General features: G+C 38.2%; 1 protein-coding gene across 3 annotated transcripts in view; it reads right to left on the bottom strand.

The window, feature by feature from the left end:
- Positions 1-19,506, bottom strand: part of LRRC28 (leucine rich repeat containing 28) — a 151,602-nt gene that overhangs the window by 124,920 nt on the left and 7,176 nt on the right. For all 3 annotated transcript variants that reach the window (XM_019460128.2, XM_019460129.2, XM_053888758.1), the window contains one exon: positions 8,329-8,369. In XM_019460128.2, the coding sequence (XP_019315673.1) occupies positions 8,329-8,369 (41 nt within the window). The remainder of the gene's footprint in view (positions 1-8,328; positions 8,370-19,506) is intronic.

Raw genomic sequence — 19,506 nt, 5'->3', positions numbered from 1 at the left:
TGAAATTAAGAAAAACCATTCCACATATAACAGCATCAAAAGAATAAATACTGGGGCGCCTGGATAGCTCAGTTCGTTAAGTGTCCGACTCTTAATTTCAGCTCAGGTCATGAGTTCAAGCCCCATATTGAGCTCTGCACTGAGTGTGAAGCCTACTCAAAAAATTTTTTTTTTAATTTTAAAAAAGAATAAGTTAAACTTAGGAATAAGTTTAACAAATTCAAGATTTTTACACTGAAAAGTGTTCGGTGTTCAAACACAAAAATGTTGAAAGAAATTGAAGACCTAATCAAATGGAAAGACATCTCACATTCATAGATTAGAAGACATAAGACAGCAATATTCCACATATTGATCTAAAGATTCAATACCATTGCCACCACTGATCACAGATACCTTTTTTTCTTCATAATTTGACAAGCAGATGTTAAAACTCACATGGAAATGCAAGGGATTTAGAAGAGCTAAAACAATTTTGAGAAATGGGAATAATGTTGAAGGAATCATACCTCTCAATTTCAAAACTTAACTATAAAGCTACAGTAATTAAGTTGTGTGCTACTGGCAAGAAGATAAACAAATAGATCAATGGAAAAAAATTGAGCATCCAGAAATATGCCGACATGTTCATGGTCAGATGATTTTTGACAAAGGTGCCAATTCAATAGGGAAAGGGTATCCTTTTCAATAAATGGTGCTGAGATAGCTGGAGTTGCATATGCAAAAACAGAAGTTAGGCCTTTACATTGCATCGTATGCAAAAACTCACTCAAAATGGATCAAAGACCTAAATGTAAGAGCTAAAATGATACAACTTAAGTAAGAAAAACAGAGGTAAATCTTCATAATGTTAGATTAAAACAATTTTGTAGATATGATACCAAAACACAAAATGCCAGATAAAAAATTATCAAGAAAGTGAAAAGATAAACCATGAATGGAAGAAAATATTTTAAAAGTATATATCTGATATGGTATCAAATATATAAAGCATTCAAATATATAAATATATATATCTCAAAAATATAAAGCACTTAAATATACAGAGCTATCTCAAATATATAAGGCATACAAATACATAAAAAACTCTTACAACTCTACAATAAAAATATCATAATTTTAAAATAGACAACAGATTTGAATAGACATTTCTCCAAAGAAATATATAAACAGACAATAAGCAAATGAAAAAAGATCAATAGAAAAATACAAATCAAAACTATGATATACCAATTCACACCTACTAGGATGACAATAATCAAAAGGACAGAAAGCAACAAGTGTTAATGAGGATGTGGAGAAGAAGTTAGGATCCTCACATACTGTTGGTGGAATTGTAAAATGATGCAGCTTTGGAAAACAGTTTGGCAGTTCCTCAAAAGGTTAAACAAAGCTAATAATGCAATTCCACTAGTAGGATAAACCCTAAAGAACTGAAAATACACATTCATATATAAACTTCTACACGAAATGTTCATAACTGCATTGTTCACCATAGCCTAGATGTGTGAACAACCCAAATATCAACTAAAGAATGGATAAACAAAACATGGTATGTCCACAAAAAAGAATGCATTCTGAAACATACTACAACATAAATGAACCCTGAAAACATGCTATGTTGAAGCAGCAAGACCCAAAAGGCCACATACTGTATGATTCCATTTACATGAAATGTCCAGGACAGGCATAGCCATAGAAATGGAAAGCAGATTATTGGTCACCAAGGAGTTATTAGGGGGTTGGGGGAGGGGGGTATGACTGCTAAATGGGTTTCTTTTGAGGTGATGAAAATGTTTTGGAATTAGACAGCGGTAATGGTTGCTCAACCTTGTGAATATACTAAAACCACTGAATTATATACTTAAAAGGGTGAATTTTATGGTATGTGAATTATATCTCAACCAAAAAAAAAAGTGACACGTGTAATTACCACAGGACTCAGCAATTGCAGTCTTAGTCATCTATCTCAGAGAAATGGAAACTTATTCACCAAAAAGATAAATAAAAGTACAGAAATGCTACAAGCAGTATCAATTATTACACATAAAAACAAAACAACCAATATGTCCTTCAATGGGTAAATGGTCTAAGAAACTGCATTACATCCATACCATGAAATATAATTCAGCAACAAAGAGGAACAAACTATTGATACATGCAACAATTTGAATGGATCTCAAGGGATTGTGCTGGATGAAAAAAAGGTCACAAAAGGTTACATACTATATGCTTTCATTTACATAATATTGCTAAAGTGATAAAATGATAGAGATGGAGAACAGAGTAGCAGTTACCAGGGTTTGGGGACCGTGTGTAACATGATTATAAAAGGGCAGTTCAAGGAGGGGAGGGTGGGTGATGGGCATTGAGGAGGGCACCTGTTGGGATGAGCACTGGGTGTTGTATGAAAACCAATTTGACAATAAATTTCGTATTTAAAAATAAATAAAAATAAAAATAAAAAAATTAAAGGGCAGTTCAAGCAATGCTTGCAGTACTCTCTCTACCCGACTATGGTAGGGATTGTACAAATGTACACATGTGATAAAATTGCACAGAACACACGCACACACACACAAATGAGTGCACAGAAAATGATGAACGCTGGAGGAAGATAACACTAGTGCCGATTTTCTGGTGCTCATCTTGCACTATAGTTATGCAAGATGTGAATGCTGCTGGAAACTACAAGGGTATACGGGATCTTTCTGTATTATTTCTTACAATTCCATGAGAATCCACCATTATCTCAAAGGAAAAAGTTTAATTTGTTTTAAAAAAGGAGAGATAAAGACTTTACTCAGGTAAACCAAATCTGAGAGAATATAGGAATGAATATAAAAGACAATTTTCCTCATTTTAAATTTCTTGAGAATTAACAATGTATCAGTTTGGTCTGTCAGCTCCAGATCTACCTTCTATACCCGATTGACCTGGACGCTGTCAACTCTCCCTTGTCAACTGGCCTAACATTAGGGCTGGAAGAGGGCACTGGAGTGACTCTATCAGATGACAGCAGCAGCAAGGACCTCCCTTCTGGGTCCAGTCCCCCAGCAACTGTTTATTTAGCACAGGAGCCAAGGCCCAGAAGCACTCACCTTGGCAGCCCTGTTGGGAAACCTCAAGCTGCATCCTCCAACCGTGACTCCCCACCCAGCTCTGAAGCAGCTCTGGCCGCACCCCCAGGCCCACTCTCCCCATCCATCAATGCACTTCTACATACCAGCTTCAACGGGCCTCAGGCAACTGTCCTACCACCCCGTGGCCACTTCTGTGGTAGCTAGGCCACACTGTCAAGCTGCTTCTACACAACAGCTCCAGACTACCAACACCTTCCTCCAACAGTGAGCTGATATTACAGATCGGCTCCAGCCTAAACCAGCTGGCAAGCTTCTCGGCCACCAGCAGGCTGTATGCTCCCAGTCAGGCCCTTCACGGAAGAGCTCTCAATCTCAGCCTAGGGGCTGGAGCTCTCCTAAGTCTTTTCAGTCCCTTCCTTGTCTACTTTCTCTCAGCCCAGAAGTCATAGCTGTTTTTTGTACTTGCTACTTCTGAATACCACAGAGTTCTCTTAATCTCTTTTAGCGGTTAATAACACCTCACTAGTCAGCAATTCTTTATATTAATTTTCCCTGTTTCAACTAGGGGTACGGTTTCTATCTCCCAACTGGCCCCTGACTGACATACACGATACGCACGTATATTCGTATGCTGACAGATACACAAACACACATACACAACAACAGCACAAAGAATGAAGTACTGATGTACAGTTCCCACATTACAAGTGAAGTAAGTGGTCTGTTATGTAAAGGGAGACTGTAAAAAATTAAGGAAGCACAACGTAAGCCTTAAAACACTGAGAGTTAATAAGTCAGTAGTGGTTAGTAAAATGGGGTCCTACATAACACTGAAATAATTTTAAAGAAGGAGAGAAGAGGGAAAAAAATAAATAACAGTTGAGACGCATAGAACCAAACTGTAAGATGGTTCACTTAAAATGAATCATATCAGTAATCCCATTAAACGTAATATGATCTAAACACTCCAGTTAAATGGCCTAGATTGTCAGATTGGTCAAAAATCAAACAATCAAAATGTTGACTTCAAGAAAATCACTTGAGTTATAAAGACACAGAGAGGTTAAAATAAAAGAATGCAAGTTCCAATTCAGTACAGCAGAATAAACTCCCACTGGACTGATCCTCTGGCAGATAACACACACACATACACACACACACACACACACACACACACACACACACACACACACACACACACGACTCTAAGGCACTACAGAGTAAACAAAAACAAGCCATCCTGGAGAAGAGTCAAACTTAGAAGAAGGAATGGCACTGGGTGAGTTTGAGTTTTGTTTTTTAAACAGCATTTAGTGTAAGGCAGGGTACAGACAGTTACCATGCAAAGTGGCTAAAATTCTAACAGGAAACTTCATTCTTACTAACCTAAAGAACAGGAGGAGAGTTCAGGGAAACCATGACCACTGGCAAGTAAAGGGAAAATACCCGAAAAAAAGAGCCAGGGAAGCATAACCCCAAATTCTATTTATAAACTTTGCCTAAATCAATGGCAATCCCAGAACCATGCAAATATGGAAGAAATTACAGTCCAGGTGAAAGAACTGGACTGAGCTTTCAGCTGCCCTCCAAAAACCAGTTTACTTGTCTGAGTCAAACCAGGTAAATTACCTCCTAAAGCAAAAATATCAACACTCTCTGAATGAATACAACAGATTCCAGTCTCCAAGACATAAAATCCCCAATTATCATGATATAATCTAAAATTATTCAACATATGAAAACCCAAGAAAATGTGATCCATTAAAAACAATAAACAATGGAGATCAAGCTCAAGATAACCAAGATGTTGGAATTAGCAGACAAGAAATTTTTATATAGATCGTGATCTAAAGTAAAATATGCCTATAATATAAAGACAAGAAATAGAGAGAATAAAAGAAAGAAAATCCTAAAACTGAAAAAATTACAAGATGAAGCTAAACAACAGAATTAATGTTACAAAGGAAAGAGTTTATGAACTTGAAAAAGATCAATATAAATGACCTAATCTAAAATGCAGAGAGAAAAAAGCTTGAAGGAAACATGAACAGTGCCTCAGAGGAATGTAGGACAACATTAACAAATGTAATGTGTAAACAGTGCCCAAGAAGGAGAAAGGGAACAGTGCATAAAAATTACCCAAAGAAATAATAATTGAAAATGTATTAAATTTGGGAAAAGACATAAATTCACAGATTCAAGTAGCTCAGCAAACTCCAACATAAATACAAAGATAATTATACCAAGGCACATCATAGTTAAATTTCTGAAAACCAAAAAACAAAATCTTGAAAGTAGCCAGACAAAAATGATATATTAATACATGTGGAAAATGATTAAAATCCCACTAATTATATATAGTATATTTACATAATATATAATACATATTAATAATATATTTAATATATATTGTTAGTTCATAGATCATTGTTTTAATATTTAATAAATAATTATTAATTTAATATATACTTAATAATTATGTTATATAATATACAGTATATTTAATATATATTTAATGTACAATAATATAATTATATATAATATACACATATAACAGTTATATTATTTATGTTATAGTATATAACTTATATATAAACATTTATACATTATATTATACATATTATATAAAAATACTTTTAAAGGGCTCAAAGAAAAACACTGTCAAGCCTGAAAGCAACCACCACTGGATATATAATACAGTTGGGGGTATTATATTGCAATTATCTTCATCTTCACGACTGTTTCATTTTTCTGCCTGAAGTCCTCAAGAATTTTTTCTTTAAAGTCTGAAAAAGGCTTTGAATAAATTCCACACCCATTACTAATACAAATTCTTGAGGAAGTCAGAATTAATGATGTGGTAGGTAGCCCCCAAGATGGTCTCCACTGATCTCTACTACCTGGCATTTAGGCCCTTGTGTTATAGCCTCCCCTTAAGTGCGGGCTGGACCTACTGACTCGTTTCTAATGAACAGAAAATAGCAAAAGTGATGGGATGTCACATCCATGATTAGATGACAAAAAGGCTGTGGCTCCTGTCTTGCATACCCTCTCTTGCTTTTTCCCTTGTGCTGAAGGAAGCCAGCCGCCATGTTGGGAGCAACACTATAGAGAAGCCAAGTGGCAAGAACTAAGGGAGTTTAGTCCTGCCAACAACCACATGAGTGAACACAGAAGAGGATACTTCTTTAGTTGAATGTTCAGGTAAAAACAGCAGCCCTGGGCAACAACCTTGATTGCAGCCTTGAAAGAGACACTGAGGCCAAGATACCCAGCTAAGCCAAGCCCAGATTCTAGACCTTCAGAAAATATGAGATAATAAGTATTTACTCTGTTAAGCACCCCTACTACAGTTTAAGCCACTACATTCTGGGGTAATTTGTTAAGCAGCAATAGATTATTAATACAAATGGGTATTTATTTAACACAATAGAACATACACACATTAATTGTAAAGTCAGCATCTTTCTTATGGGGCAACCCTGGAGGCATTCCCACTAAGGTCAGAAACAAAACAAGGATGCCCATTATCTCAAGTACAATTTCACACTGTTCTGGAGGGACTAGCCAATGCAGTTAGACTAGAGAAAATAAATAAAAGGCATTAAGGTTTAGAAAAAAAGAAACAACACTATCTGTATTTTCAGACATGAGAGTATTCCTGAAAAACCTTGAGGGATCAATGATAAAACTAATTCAACAAGATTTTAGCAAGGTAGCAGGATATAAAGTTAACATACTAAAACCAACAGTGCTCATATATTGAAAAAGTAACTACTTAGAAGAGCTAACAGAAAATTCATTTACACTAGCAAAAAATTATATATTAAATGTTTAGAAATATATTTTAGAAATGTTCAAAACCTCTATGAAGGAAACTATCAAGAACCTATAAAAACAAAAAATAGACCTAAAACAATGTTAAGACATCTTTCTTCGAAATATACACTAAACTATTTAGAGGTAAAAAAAAAAAAAAAAAAAATGATGTATGCAACACTCTCAAAGGCTTTCAAAAAATATGCATATATATATACATATATAAAGAGAATGAAATTAAAAACTTGATAAAGCAAATGGGGTAGAACATTACCAAAGATGATTGAACTGAATCTAATCAAGAGGAAAAAAATCAGACAAATCTGCACAATACTTTAAAGACACTGCGGATGGGAGGGATTAGGGTAATTAAAATATGAAATGCATATTAGATGATATTACTGAGTTAATATTACTTTTAAAGTGTGATAATAGTATAATTATGTGCAATACTGCCCTTATTATTAGGAGATACATACTGATATATTTAGTAGTAAAGTATCATAATGTCTGTAATTTGTGTGTGTGCATGTGAGAGCTGGAAAGGGAAGGAGGGAGGAAGACTGTAGGAAACAGAAAGAGAAAGCCAATGTGGCAAAATGTTAACTGGTTAAATTTAAGTGAAGTGTATATGGGTGTTCACTGTATTATGCTTTCAACTTTTCTGTTAGTTTGAAATTTTTCAAAATAAAAGGATGGGGCGGTGGGGAGACAGGAAATGACAGACTCCCAGATTAAAGATGGAGGTATAAAGTTAGTTTTCCTTACTTTACCTCCTGAAAATTTTGCCAAATAATTAAGAGAACAAAAAACAGCAGTGCAAACTCCTCCTTCAACAAAATTAGCAGGGAGCTGGAAAGCAGGGGAATTATAAGATTCTAAGTATATTCCTTACAGGTAAGTCAATAGAGACTTAAAGTTGATGCACCAGAAAACAAAGGTGTAAACATATTATTTAGCATTATGGAGGTAATTGTCAAAAGAATTAAAAAAAACAAATGCAGTGTGGAGGACACAGAGAAATAGGCTTTTCCTCTGTGTGTTAAACCTTTTATACCATTGGACTATTTATATCAAGTATCACATGTAGTAACAATAATAAATCTTCCCAATTATACTGACTATCCAGAAGGATTCTGTGACAAAGAGGCTGTACCCAGGGGTGGGGGGTGGGGGGGGGGGTGGGGGGGGTGGAAGTATCTTTCATTATCTTTACTACCTTGAGGTGAAATATTTAAAACACAAATTTAAATGGTAAAATACTTTAAAATACTATTGGGGTTAGCAGAACTTCAGGTCTACCTCTATGACCATGACACCAAAATATAATAAATGAATACATTAAAATTATATGTCCTATTATTTCAAATAACTTAAAAGTATTTTCATTCTTGTTGTGTATAAAAATGTGAATAAACAGACTCACAGTTCCACAAGGTTTGGAAGCTTCTGAGCAAGGTTTTCTGGCTGAAAATTAAAAACTCAGAATTAAATTTTATCTTTGAGAAATGTACAAACAGTTCTAATGAGCTTAAACACAGAGTATTATCTTTGGTGGGAGGGGCAGTGTAAATCTGAAGGAAATAATGCAAAAATAATAAATCAGCAGGTCTGGGTTTTATGCTTACATGGCCCATACTACAGTTTAAAATCTATAAATCTGAACGCTTAAAATCAGTGTCTTGGGGCACCTGGGTGGCTCAAGTGGGTTAATGCCCAACTCTTGATTTCGGCTCAGGTCATTATCTAGCAGTTTCGTGGGTGTGAGCAGTGCGTTGGGCTCTGCACTGACTTCTGTTTGCATCTCTCTCTGCCCCTCCCTTGCTTGCTCTCTCTCTCTCTCTCTCAAAAATAAATAAATACATTTGCAACTACGTGGATGGAACTGGAGGGTATTATGCTAAGTGAAATTAGTCAGAGAAAGACAAAAATCCTATGACTTCACTCATATGAGGACTTTAAGAGACAAAACAGATGAACATGAGGGAAGGAAAACAAAAATAATATAAAAACAGGGAAGGGGACAGAATAGAAGAGACTCATAAATATGGAGAACAAACTGAGGGCTGCAGGAGGGGTTGTGGGAGGGGGGATGGGCTAAATGGGTCAGGGGCATTAAGGAATCTACTCCTGAAATCATTGTTTCACTATATGCTAATTTGGATGGAAATTTTAAAAAATAAAAAATTAAATTAAAAAATAAAAAATAAACTTTAAGTAAACAAATACATAAATAAATACATAAATAAATAAAATCAGTGTCTTTCTGAGAAACGGCCACAGAAGAAGTTACACTGTTCTTAATAGACATACACAGAGGGGAGGATGCCATCTGACAACAGAGCCAGATACTGGAGTGACACAGCCAAGGACCATCAAGGATCACTGGCAACCACCAGAACCAAGGAAACAGTAACAGATTCTCCCTCGGAGTCCTGAGAAGGAGCCAACCCTGCCCACATCTTAATTTCGGACTTCCGGCCTTCAGAACAGTGAGAATACATTTCTGTTCTTTTAAGCCCCCTATCCTGTGTAATCTGTTACAACAGCCCTAGAAAACTAATACTCACCCCCAAACTCCCAATTTGTGTGCCTCGGAAAAACTAAATAAATAAGGGAAATCCCCAGGTGCCAGAAAGCCAGACCTAACTAAGCTCAGGACAGAGTGGTCCTGGGGCTCAGGTGGTCCGGGGGGTGGGGTGTGGCAGGGGTAGGAAACAGGCCACTGGAAAGACAGGCTGGGGATGATCTAGGTGCCTTACCCAGTCCTGATTTTGGAAGGATTGGCCCTTCCACAAAAAGAATCCCAGAAATTCCACTCCCAGATTGCAAGTGGGCTTCTCTCTGCCAGAGGCGCTGGGTAAAAGGAAAAGCCTCCTCTAAGCAACTGAAAGCCAGCCTGCATCTCTCTCTCTCTCTCTCTCCCTCCCTCTCCCCCCTCCCCGCCACCCAGGTCAAATTCACACAAACACAAAGACAGGAGTTGTTAAGACTGAAGGAGCACACTGAGTCAGGAGTAACAGATATATGTTTATTCTACACTCAAACATACTGTAGGTAAGCTAGGTATCAATAACAAAGAATCAGGAATCGTTTTTTTAGAAGTAATTAGGTGTAGCTTGAGTCCTGAAAGACAAATATAAATTATCAGAGGTTGCTATGGGGCAGAGAGGAAGGGTTCTGGTCAGCTTTCTAGGCACAAGAAGCAACACAGGAAAATGTGAGGCAGGGAGGTGTGTCTGGGAAATTGCAAATACAATCTATTTTGCTGTAATTCCCGAACACTACTCCTGAACAGATTTTACACTTTCGAAAATCCTGTTATAAAAACAATTGTGTTAATAGGTGTTGAGGACTAGAAGGTTTTATATTTGCAACAAACTAATTTTTCAGACAGAAACCAAGTAACAATGATCATCATTAGGAACAGGATCAGGGGTGCTCTCTATTCTCCACTCTATGTTAGTATCATTTGAATTTTTAACAGTGAACATGTTAGGTCTCATATAATTGAAAACCATTACATTCGATAATGTGGTATGCACATAAACTGCTACATAATTGAGTAATCAATCATATTACATCCAATTTGGGTTCTAAACAGTAAGAGAAACACCATTAGTGTGGTATGCCTGGGCCATAGGGTATGAAGGTTTATAATGACTTCGCAGAGTGGCCTGGAACAGACCACTAGAACTTATATTTTATAAAATGGGAAAACTTTTTAAAAATTCTGAACACAATAGAAATCCACTGGTTTAAACAAGGAAATGATATTACCACTTTAAGTTGGCATACTGATGAATTTAAATACTTAGCCACAGCATCCAAAGCTGCTTATATACACATATATCCTTGTCCTTTTATGATAACCAAATATTAAATACGAATATTGTTATGAGGACAATGAAGCATTTACTGAGTACCCATTTTTGATAAAGTCACTTATATTTAGTTTTCAAATGCTGAATGCTGTGATTTTTTTTTCCCCACATGTTTTAATATCAATATATGCAATGAAGTCCTTCATGACAAGTCTTTCCTCAGATGTTACTCTTGGATCTGCAGAAATCCTCAAAATGTTTCTTTTAGTATGGGTATCTTCTCTTTTAAGGAGAATATGCACTTCCATTTATGGGCATACATACAAAGCTTCCTAGGCAAACTAGGCAACCAGGGATGGAAGGATGAGGGAATGGGGCAGTAAGAGGCTTAATAATAGCTGGTCCTCTAAAAAGGAAAAACTTATCCAGAAAAAAGACTCATCTATTTTATCTGCTACAATCAATGTCATATCTTGACCTGAGATCATTTTTTCCAGATGACGATTTCGTGCCATCCAACAGCATTCTAATTATCCCGTGAGAAACTGGTTAGCTCTTTTGAGATACACAGCTTCACACACAATTAAGCACTGAATAATGTTTCTACTGCTAATGGTGCATTACCGTATCTTTATTAACAGTTAGATACACTGTGTTTTTATTTAAAAATAAGCAAGGTGACCTTAAGAAAATTGCAGTTCATTACAACACGGGTGGGGAAAAACCCGAACCCTTATTAAGTAGTACAGGCCCAACCAGCCTGACAAATGAGCAGCCCACTGCACGGGCTGTGGCTGACACCTACTGGTAAGCATCACTGAATTACTTTCTGCTAAACTAGTTACAAATGTTTTCTAAATTAAGCCAAAATTCTCTGCATTAAATCCCACATTGCACTTAGCTGAACAACTTTTCTTTACGGGGAATGTAAAAGTAACCTTCAGCAAGCACATTTAAGTATAAAATTTACCTCTGATTTTGAATCAATGGTGTTTTACTACACCCTTTTAAGGAAAACTGCCTACCTCCTTACATGCGAACGTTTTTAAATCGTGTATCTTGGAACAAATAGTTCAAATATGTTGCAAACACTATGCTGAGTGATGTGCTCTGGTAGGCACTGTGAGCTACCTGCTTCTTCCTCTTCTCTGGCTGGGCACCTGGTAGGACTGCATTTGTCCCTTCGAGCTGGATGTGGCTAAGTGACTTACTCTGCTCAGTGGAATTATGTTGAAGTGGTAGCCTTCAAGAGCCTGAGCTGTGAGAACTAAAACGCATCTAATTCACGACTTTGAAATGTGTCTTTACAAACACTGTGAAGCTTGTTGTGTGTATTGTGACAGTTTGTGAATGAAATGTTTTTTTTTTCCCTTTAGTCCCACAACTGAACTTTAAAAAAATATATATTTATTTTGGGAGGCGGGGGTGGGGGGGGGGGGGGTGGGCAGAGAGAGAAGGTGAGAATCCCAAGCAGCCCCCACACCCAGGGCAGAGCCCAATGATGGGCTCCATCAAGGACTGTGAGATGATGACCTGAGCTGAGCCACCCAGGTGCCCCTAATTAACTTTTTTTTTAATGAAAAAAATAAAAATAAAATTTTGAAGTGAAATACAAGAAGTTACATAAAAGCTCAGCAAGTTCATAGTGACCTCCACGTGATGCGAGCTTTGTCAGTCTCCATCCCTGACTTTGGACACCATTAACCAGAGTCCCCAAGCAATAAGAGAGTCATGACAGTGTGAGTAAAAGAAGTAATTGTGCTGTTGCAAACCGCTATGATTCAGGGTTCGGCAAAACCTGCTCCATTTCTGACTTCTAAAAACACATTTCAGAGAAGTCATGAATTAAATATATTTAAGTTCTTATAGCAGTTATGAAAGATGGAATGAAGTGGGACCTCTACCTGACACTATATACAAAAATTAACTAAAAATGGACCAACGACTTAAATAGAACAGCTGAAACTGTAAAACTCATGGAAGGATAGACAGAAGTAAATCTTTATCATTGTGGATTTGGCAATGGATTCACATAAGATATGACACCAAAAGCATGAGGAGCAACAGAAAAAACAGATACACTGGGCTTCACCAAAATTAAAAACTTTTGTGCATCAAAGGATATTACAAGAAAATGAATTACAAGACAGTGAAGACAACATGTAAAATGGGAGAAAATATTTGTAAACCATGTATCTGCTCAGGGTCTAGCATCCAGAGTATATAAAGAACTCTTAACCAAAAAACCCCCCAAAGAACCCAATTTAAAAATGGGCAAAGAGGGGCACCTGGGTGGCTCAGTCGGTTAAGCGGCCGACTTCGGCTCAGGTCATGAGCTCGCGGTCCGTGAGTTCGAGCCCCGCGTCGGGCTCTGGGCTGACAGCTCAGAGCCTGGAGCCTGTTTCGGATTCTGTGTCTCCCTCTCTCTCTGACCCTCCCCCGTTCATGCTCTGTCTCTCTCTGTCTCAAAAATAAATAAACGTTAAAAAAAAAAATTTTTTTTAAATGGGCAAAGAATTTGAATACTCTGTAAATATATGCAAATGGCCAACAAGCACATGAAAACATGCTCAACATCATTAGCATTAGGGAAATGCAAATCAAAACCATAACGAGGTGTCACTTCACACCTATTATAATAACAATATTTTAAAAAAACAACTGGAAAATAACAAGTGTTGGGGAGATGTGGAGAAATTTGGAACCCTTGTACCTTGCTGGTGAAGTGGTTCAGCCATTCTGGGAGTGCCTCAAAAAGGCAGAGCTACCCTATAACCCCACAATTCCACACCTAGGTAGGTATATACCCAAAATAATTAAAAATAGGTACTCAAACATTTAAATGTAAACCGTATTCATAGCTGCACTGTTCACAAGAGCAAAAAGGTGAAAGAGCCCAAATGTCAATCAATGGATGAATGGGTGAACAAACTGTGGCATGCACACACAACGGAATCATATTGAGCCATAAAAGTTATGGACTGATACACACTACAACTTGGAGGAAGCTTGAGAACACTCCAAGTGAAAAGAAGCCGGACGCAAAAGGAAAAGGACACATAGTGAATAATCCCATTTATATGAACTATCCATGAGAGATAAATCCATAAAGAAAGAACACAGATTGGCGGTCGCCAGGGCTGAAGTGTGGAGGGGAATGGGGAGAAGTTGCTTAATGGGTGAGGGGTTTTACTCCAGAGTGATGGAAATGTCTGGAACGAGACAAAGGCACTGGTTGTGCAACACTGTGAATGTACCAAACACTACTGAATTGTTCACTCTAAAATGGTTGATTTTACATCACGTGAACTTCACCTCAAAAATTATTTTTATTATTATTTTTTAATTTAAAAAAGTTAATGAAGTTTTGGTATCGAAGGAAAAAAGGCACTTCAGTTACAAACCATCACAACATACTCAAGTGCGCGTCTGCTCGCGCGCTCTCTCTCTCTCTCTCTCTCTCTCTCAAAATAAATAAGCATTTAAAAAAAAGACGATGGGGCACTTGGGTGGCTCAGTCGGTTAAGTGTCGACTTTGGCTCAGGTCGATCTCGTGGTTCATGAGTTCAAGCCCCACGTCGGGCTCTGTGCTGACAGCTCAGAGTCTGGAGCCTGCTTCAGATTCTATGTCCCCCTCTCTCTATGCCCCACCCCTATTTGTGCTCTCTGTCTTTCAAAAATGAATAAACATTAAAAAAAAAAAAGACGATGTATGACATAATTGTTCATTGTGAGCGGGGAGCATATTCCAAAGCTCAATGTATTATACTTCAGGTACCTCACTCACATACGTATTTGTTGACTGATCTGATGGGGCTAACATTTAGAAACTGGCATCTCATTTTTAAGGTACAGGTGGCTCATTTTAGTATAGTGCATGCTTGAAAATGAATTTCAACTTGTGGAAACACATACGTAACAATGGCTTTTGAGCCTTCTGCTGGCAAACAGAGCCCTTCCAGTGTCCAAGGATATGGTCTGGTGTAAGGGAAAAATGTCTCTCCCTGCCACCTCTTTCTAAACCCTCCCTTCCTAACTCCCAAGGCAGAAACTACAAATCACAAAGGGTAGGCTAAATCATGTTCCCTATATTTTAAGAAAGTATAGAGAGATACAAGTTTTAAAAACATTTCTATCAGGAAAAGTTACACAATAGATCTCAGAGGTAAACGTCACAGAGGTAACTAGGAGAACTCACTTAACGCGGAACACCTCATTGCTCTGAAGCGGATAAATGTGGTTACATTTTAACTATATGGTGCGAGGCCAGAAAAAGGTCATCAGTAAATACTTGCAGAATTAAAACAAAAGACCGACTAGGTGACAAATGAGAAGACCCGGTACATGCTCTAACTGGCCACAAAAGTGACTTTGGACCCGTCCATTAACTTCTTCTAAGCTTACTTTCCCCAAAAAGAAAAATCGCCTAAACTGCCTATAAAGCTCCATCTAGCTTTGAAATTCTGTGATTCAAGAAACAGAATGAAATTAGGGGTCAGACATTCATTTTCTAAACTATTTAAAATACTTTTGTTACCTATTTGACAGGGAACTACTGTCAATCAACCAGTAACGATCAGGGGGCAAACTGTGAAATCTGAAAATTCAGTAGGAAAAGCAGCTCTGGTTTATAACAAAACTCCTACTCTTCAGGCATGTGTGTATTACTGAGACAGGATACATTTATAATCAGTGTTTTTGCAGAACTACATCACATACTACACATCAGCATTAAAACACAGAGCATCTGAACGCTTTACTACTTGATGTATCATTTCCACACATTCCATTTAAGAAATACCAAGAAGCCCCTTATGTTGGAATCCAAAGTGAATCAAACAAACAAAAACAAAACTTAATTCCCTCTCCCAAATTTTTCCGCCACACTTGATGGCACGGCGCTCTTTTACTATTTCTTTGTTTTCCCTTCAAGGTTCTGTGATGTTCATTTAATCCAGATCCTACTCTTAACCAAATTCAAAGGGGGTGGAGGGCATAGCTATGTTAGTTTCCCAGACATCAGCCCCTTTCACCCTCAACCCTGCCACCAGCTGCAGAAGCTGTCGATGCAGCATAAACGCAGGCATCGTCATCACTGTAAATCAAAATATCTAGACTCACTGATTAACACAACTTGAGAGCTAGCTAAGATCTTAGCAGTACTCTATGCCAACAATCTTATTTTAATTTTTAATTGTAAAACTAGTAAGTATTTAGTGAAAAAAACATAAACTTCACAGAACCTTTCCCTTGTACTCTGCATCCTTAGGTAAGGTTCTTTCTCTTCCAGCTCCCACCCCCACTCTCTTGCCTTCCCTCAACCTACAGCTCTAATCACTGTTAAGTTTGATTGATGCGCTTTTTAATGTCAGTTTATTTATCTATAAAGTAGGGATAATAATAATGCCTACTTCACAGGATTGTCTTAGATTAATTAGTTAATTAATTTAATACATGTAAATTGCTTAAGACAGTGCCTGTAACTTACTGCTATGATGTTACAAATGATGTTACAAAAGATGTTAGCTGCTATCAGATTTTAACCAATCCCAGACTGATGAACATTTAGGTTTTCATAATGTTTCATTGCATCCAACGTTTTGATGACCATCCTGTTCACTTGACATGTTCATTTGACATATTCACAAATGCTCACTTTTTTTTTTTTTCTGCTGTGTAAATTCTTACAGGTGAAAAATACCGATTCAGACGCATACTCTTTCAAAATGCCGACTGATGCGCTCAAACCAGCCAGCAAAAGTACTCAGCCCAGTCTACTCCATCTGATAGTGTGTGAGAGCATCTTCTTATTGTCTTCCACATCAAGCATTAATAATCTTCAACACTAGGTATTTATTAGTCTTTGCCAATCTAGTAGGAAAGGATGATCGATGTTTTACCTTCCATTGGAAGTTAAACATCTTTTTGTGTTTGGACTATCTGTATTCTTTTATTATTTATTTGCCTGTTTATATTTTATGGGGAAGGTCAAGAATGTTTCTCCTGGGTCCACAGGAAAGGAAACACTTCCGTGCCTTATGCCCCAGCCCAATTTGGGAATGTGATGAACAGACCTCTGCTTCCCGTCAATCCCAGCAGGATATCACTTTTAAGTGAGGTTCTCTCTTGTAGCACAGATTAACTGCTTCATCAAGATCCAGCTGCTCTTACTATTCAGACATAAACCAAACTCTCCTCTTTCATTAAAACTTAGATGTCTTTTCTTGTCCATTCATATTCACAAACAAAACTGGTAACTGGTGAGAGCTCCGTTAGTATTTGGGTAGGTCACTATTCCATGTCCCCAGGAAAACCTCCTGCCTGCTATTCTCATTAAGAGAAGTTGGCAGATCCGTTAAGGGACTTCGCTTCCTGGTTGGGATTTCTTCCCCACCCCTGTCCAAGTCTCTTGTGGCCTTTTATTTTGTAAATGAAGAAACTGAGGTCCAAAGAGGTGTAGCACATAGAACCTGGGTCTGTTATCTCCTAATATTATGTTTTGCTACTAAACACTGAAACAGCCCCTTCCTGTGATTGCAGTCCTTAAATGCTTCCCCTACTAATTCCCTCCCTCCATGAACTTCCAGGTTAGGGGTGAGAGCTGGTGATTGCTGCTTCCGAGCTATATTCCTTCTCCAACTCTTAGAAATCTGATTCCAGCTACTGGTGCAGAACTGAGGGGGAACGGGGGTAGGATTCACCTTAGCCCCCTTCATCCTGCACACTCCTATCCAGCCTTCACCTGAAACTTCTCTACACCTGCAGTCTCTCTCCAGAACCACATGTCCCATCCCCCTAGATGGCTTACTCAATCGTGCCTAACACAATTCTTCAATGTCAGTGGATCCTTTGGCCCCTCTCCATTCTCCCTATTCATGCACTCCTCCTTTCTTTCTTTGCCTCCAATCCAGCTCACGTTCCATATTCCATCATCCATGTCCCAATCCCTCCTGCCAAATTACTAAATCCCCTTAGTCCTCCTGTACTGTATTGTATCCACCTGGAAAACACCTAAGCCTTCAAGAATACAACAGCACACCTTCTTCATACCTCAGCTGAGTGTTGTAGGAGAAACTCCCCTAAACAAGGCACACAGTTCCACCATTAAGCCTGGCGACCAACAGCTTGCTGAACAATGCCAACAATCCTGTTACCTTTCTCTGGCCAAAGTGCCATGTGATTCTTCACAACTTCAAGCCTGCGTTCTCTGCAAATCTCCACTCCCTAAGCAGATGGCCTTGCCTGGTAGAATGCAGAATTCTCATGTCAGCTGTGCTAAGTTAGTGGCTTTCTATTCCACTGTGTGGTTTCCTAGACACACAGTTCCTTAGAAGGGAAGGAGGTGTGGACTGAGCAAGAATCTTGCCTATCCCCTCCCCTAAATAAGAATAATTCCCAGTTACATCTATGTTACTCATCAAACTTTCTGAATAAATGGTTCTGCTAAAAGGAATTTGCAAACATTTATTAGATCTACGCATCCCACCCACGTGGGGTTTTGTGTAAAGAGCACCAAAATATGAGCAAACAAAAGGACAGCTGCTCTGACTGCAGAGGAGACACACTACTGCTCAGTTTTCCCATAATTCTCCATCTCAGCCCTTTTTAGGAACCCCCAGGCTCTGAAGAACACAATAAAAAAATAAAAAAATAAAAACAAAACACAACATTGCTCTAGGCAAAATAGGCGCCTACACTTGTCCCCTGAACTTCCTGCCACTGAGTCTTAGTTCATACTTTCTCTTCAGCTTGGGATGTCAACAAATGAAAATTCCATGAGAATAAGAATTTGTTCCAAGTCAGTGACTTGAAGAGTACTGGGCACATAGTAAGTGCTCAGTAAAGACATGTTGAATGAATTCTTTTCCTCCTAACCTCCTGTCAAAGTCACTCTTCAGTGTCAATGCAAATAGCATCTTCTTTAAAAAGTCTTCTACAGTCCTGCAACATAGAATTAGATTATGTGTCCTACAAATGTTGGGCTACAAATGTTGGGCCAGGCATGAGGATACAGAATTTAAGACAGAGTCCCTGCTTTCAGAGGCACTCAGTCTGGAACTCTTATACCTACATGAGAGTCCTTATATTAATCTACTTTATATTCATGTATTTATTTACTTATTCAATAACTATGTGAATACCCATCACGTGACAAACACAGAACTTGTATCTCCTATTCTCTTGTCTTCTAACTACCACAAAGGTGAGATTTAACAATTCTTGAACTGCATTTAAAATAATTATAGGGGCGCCTGGGTGGCTCAGTCGGTTAAGCATCCGACTTCGGCTCAGGTCATGATCTCACACTCCGTGAGTTCGAGCCCCGCATCAGGTTCTGTGCTGACAGCTCAGAGCCTGGAGCCTGCTTCAAATTCTGTGTCTCCCTCTCTGTCTGACCGTCCCTCACTTGTACTCTCTTTCTCTCAAAAATGAATAAATGTCAAGGGGCGCCTGGGTGGCGCAGTCGGTTAAGCGTCCGACTTCAGCCAGGTCACGATCTCGCGGTCCGTGAGTTCGAGCCCCGCGTCAGGCTCTGGGCTGATGGCTCAGAGCCTGGAGCCTGTTTCCGATTCTCTGTCTCCCTCTCTCTCTGCCCCTCCCCCGTTCATGCTCTGTCTCTCTCTGTCCCAAAAATAAAAACATTGAAAAAAAAAAAAAAATTTAAAAAAAAAAAAAAAAATGAATAAATGTCAAAAAAATTTTTTTTTCAAAAACTGGATGGAGAGACAACTACTTTCCATATGTTCCTATATGGTCACTAATATTAGAGCATGTATCAT

Source organism: Panthera pardus, unplaced genomic scaffold (genome assembly GCF_024362965.1).
Source record: "Panthera pardus isolate Hobbes unplaced genomic scaffold, ASM2436296v1 HiC_scaffold_24, whole genome shotgun sequence".
Taxonomy (NCBI): Eukaryota; Metazoa; Chordata; class Mammalia; order Carnivora; family Felidae; genus Panthera; species Panthera pardus.
This window is presented reverse-complemented; position numbering and strand designations above follow the sequence as displayed.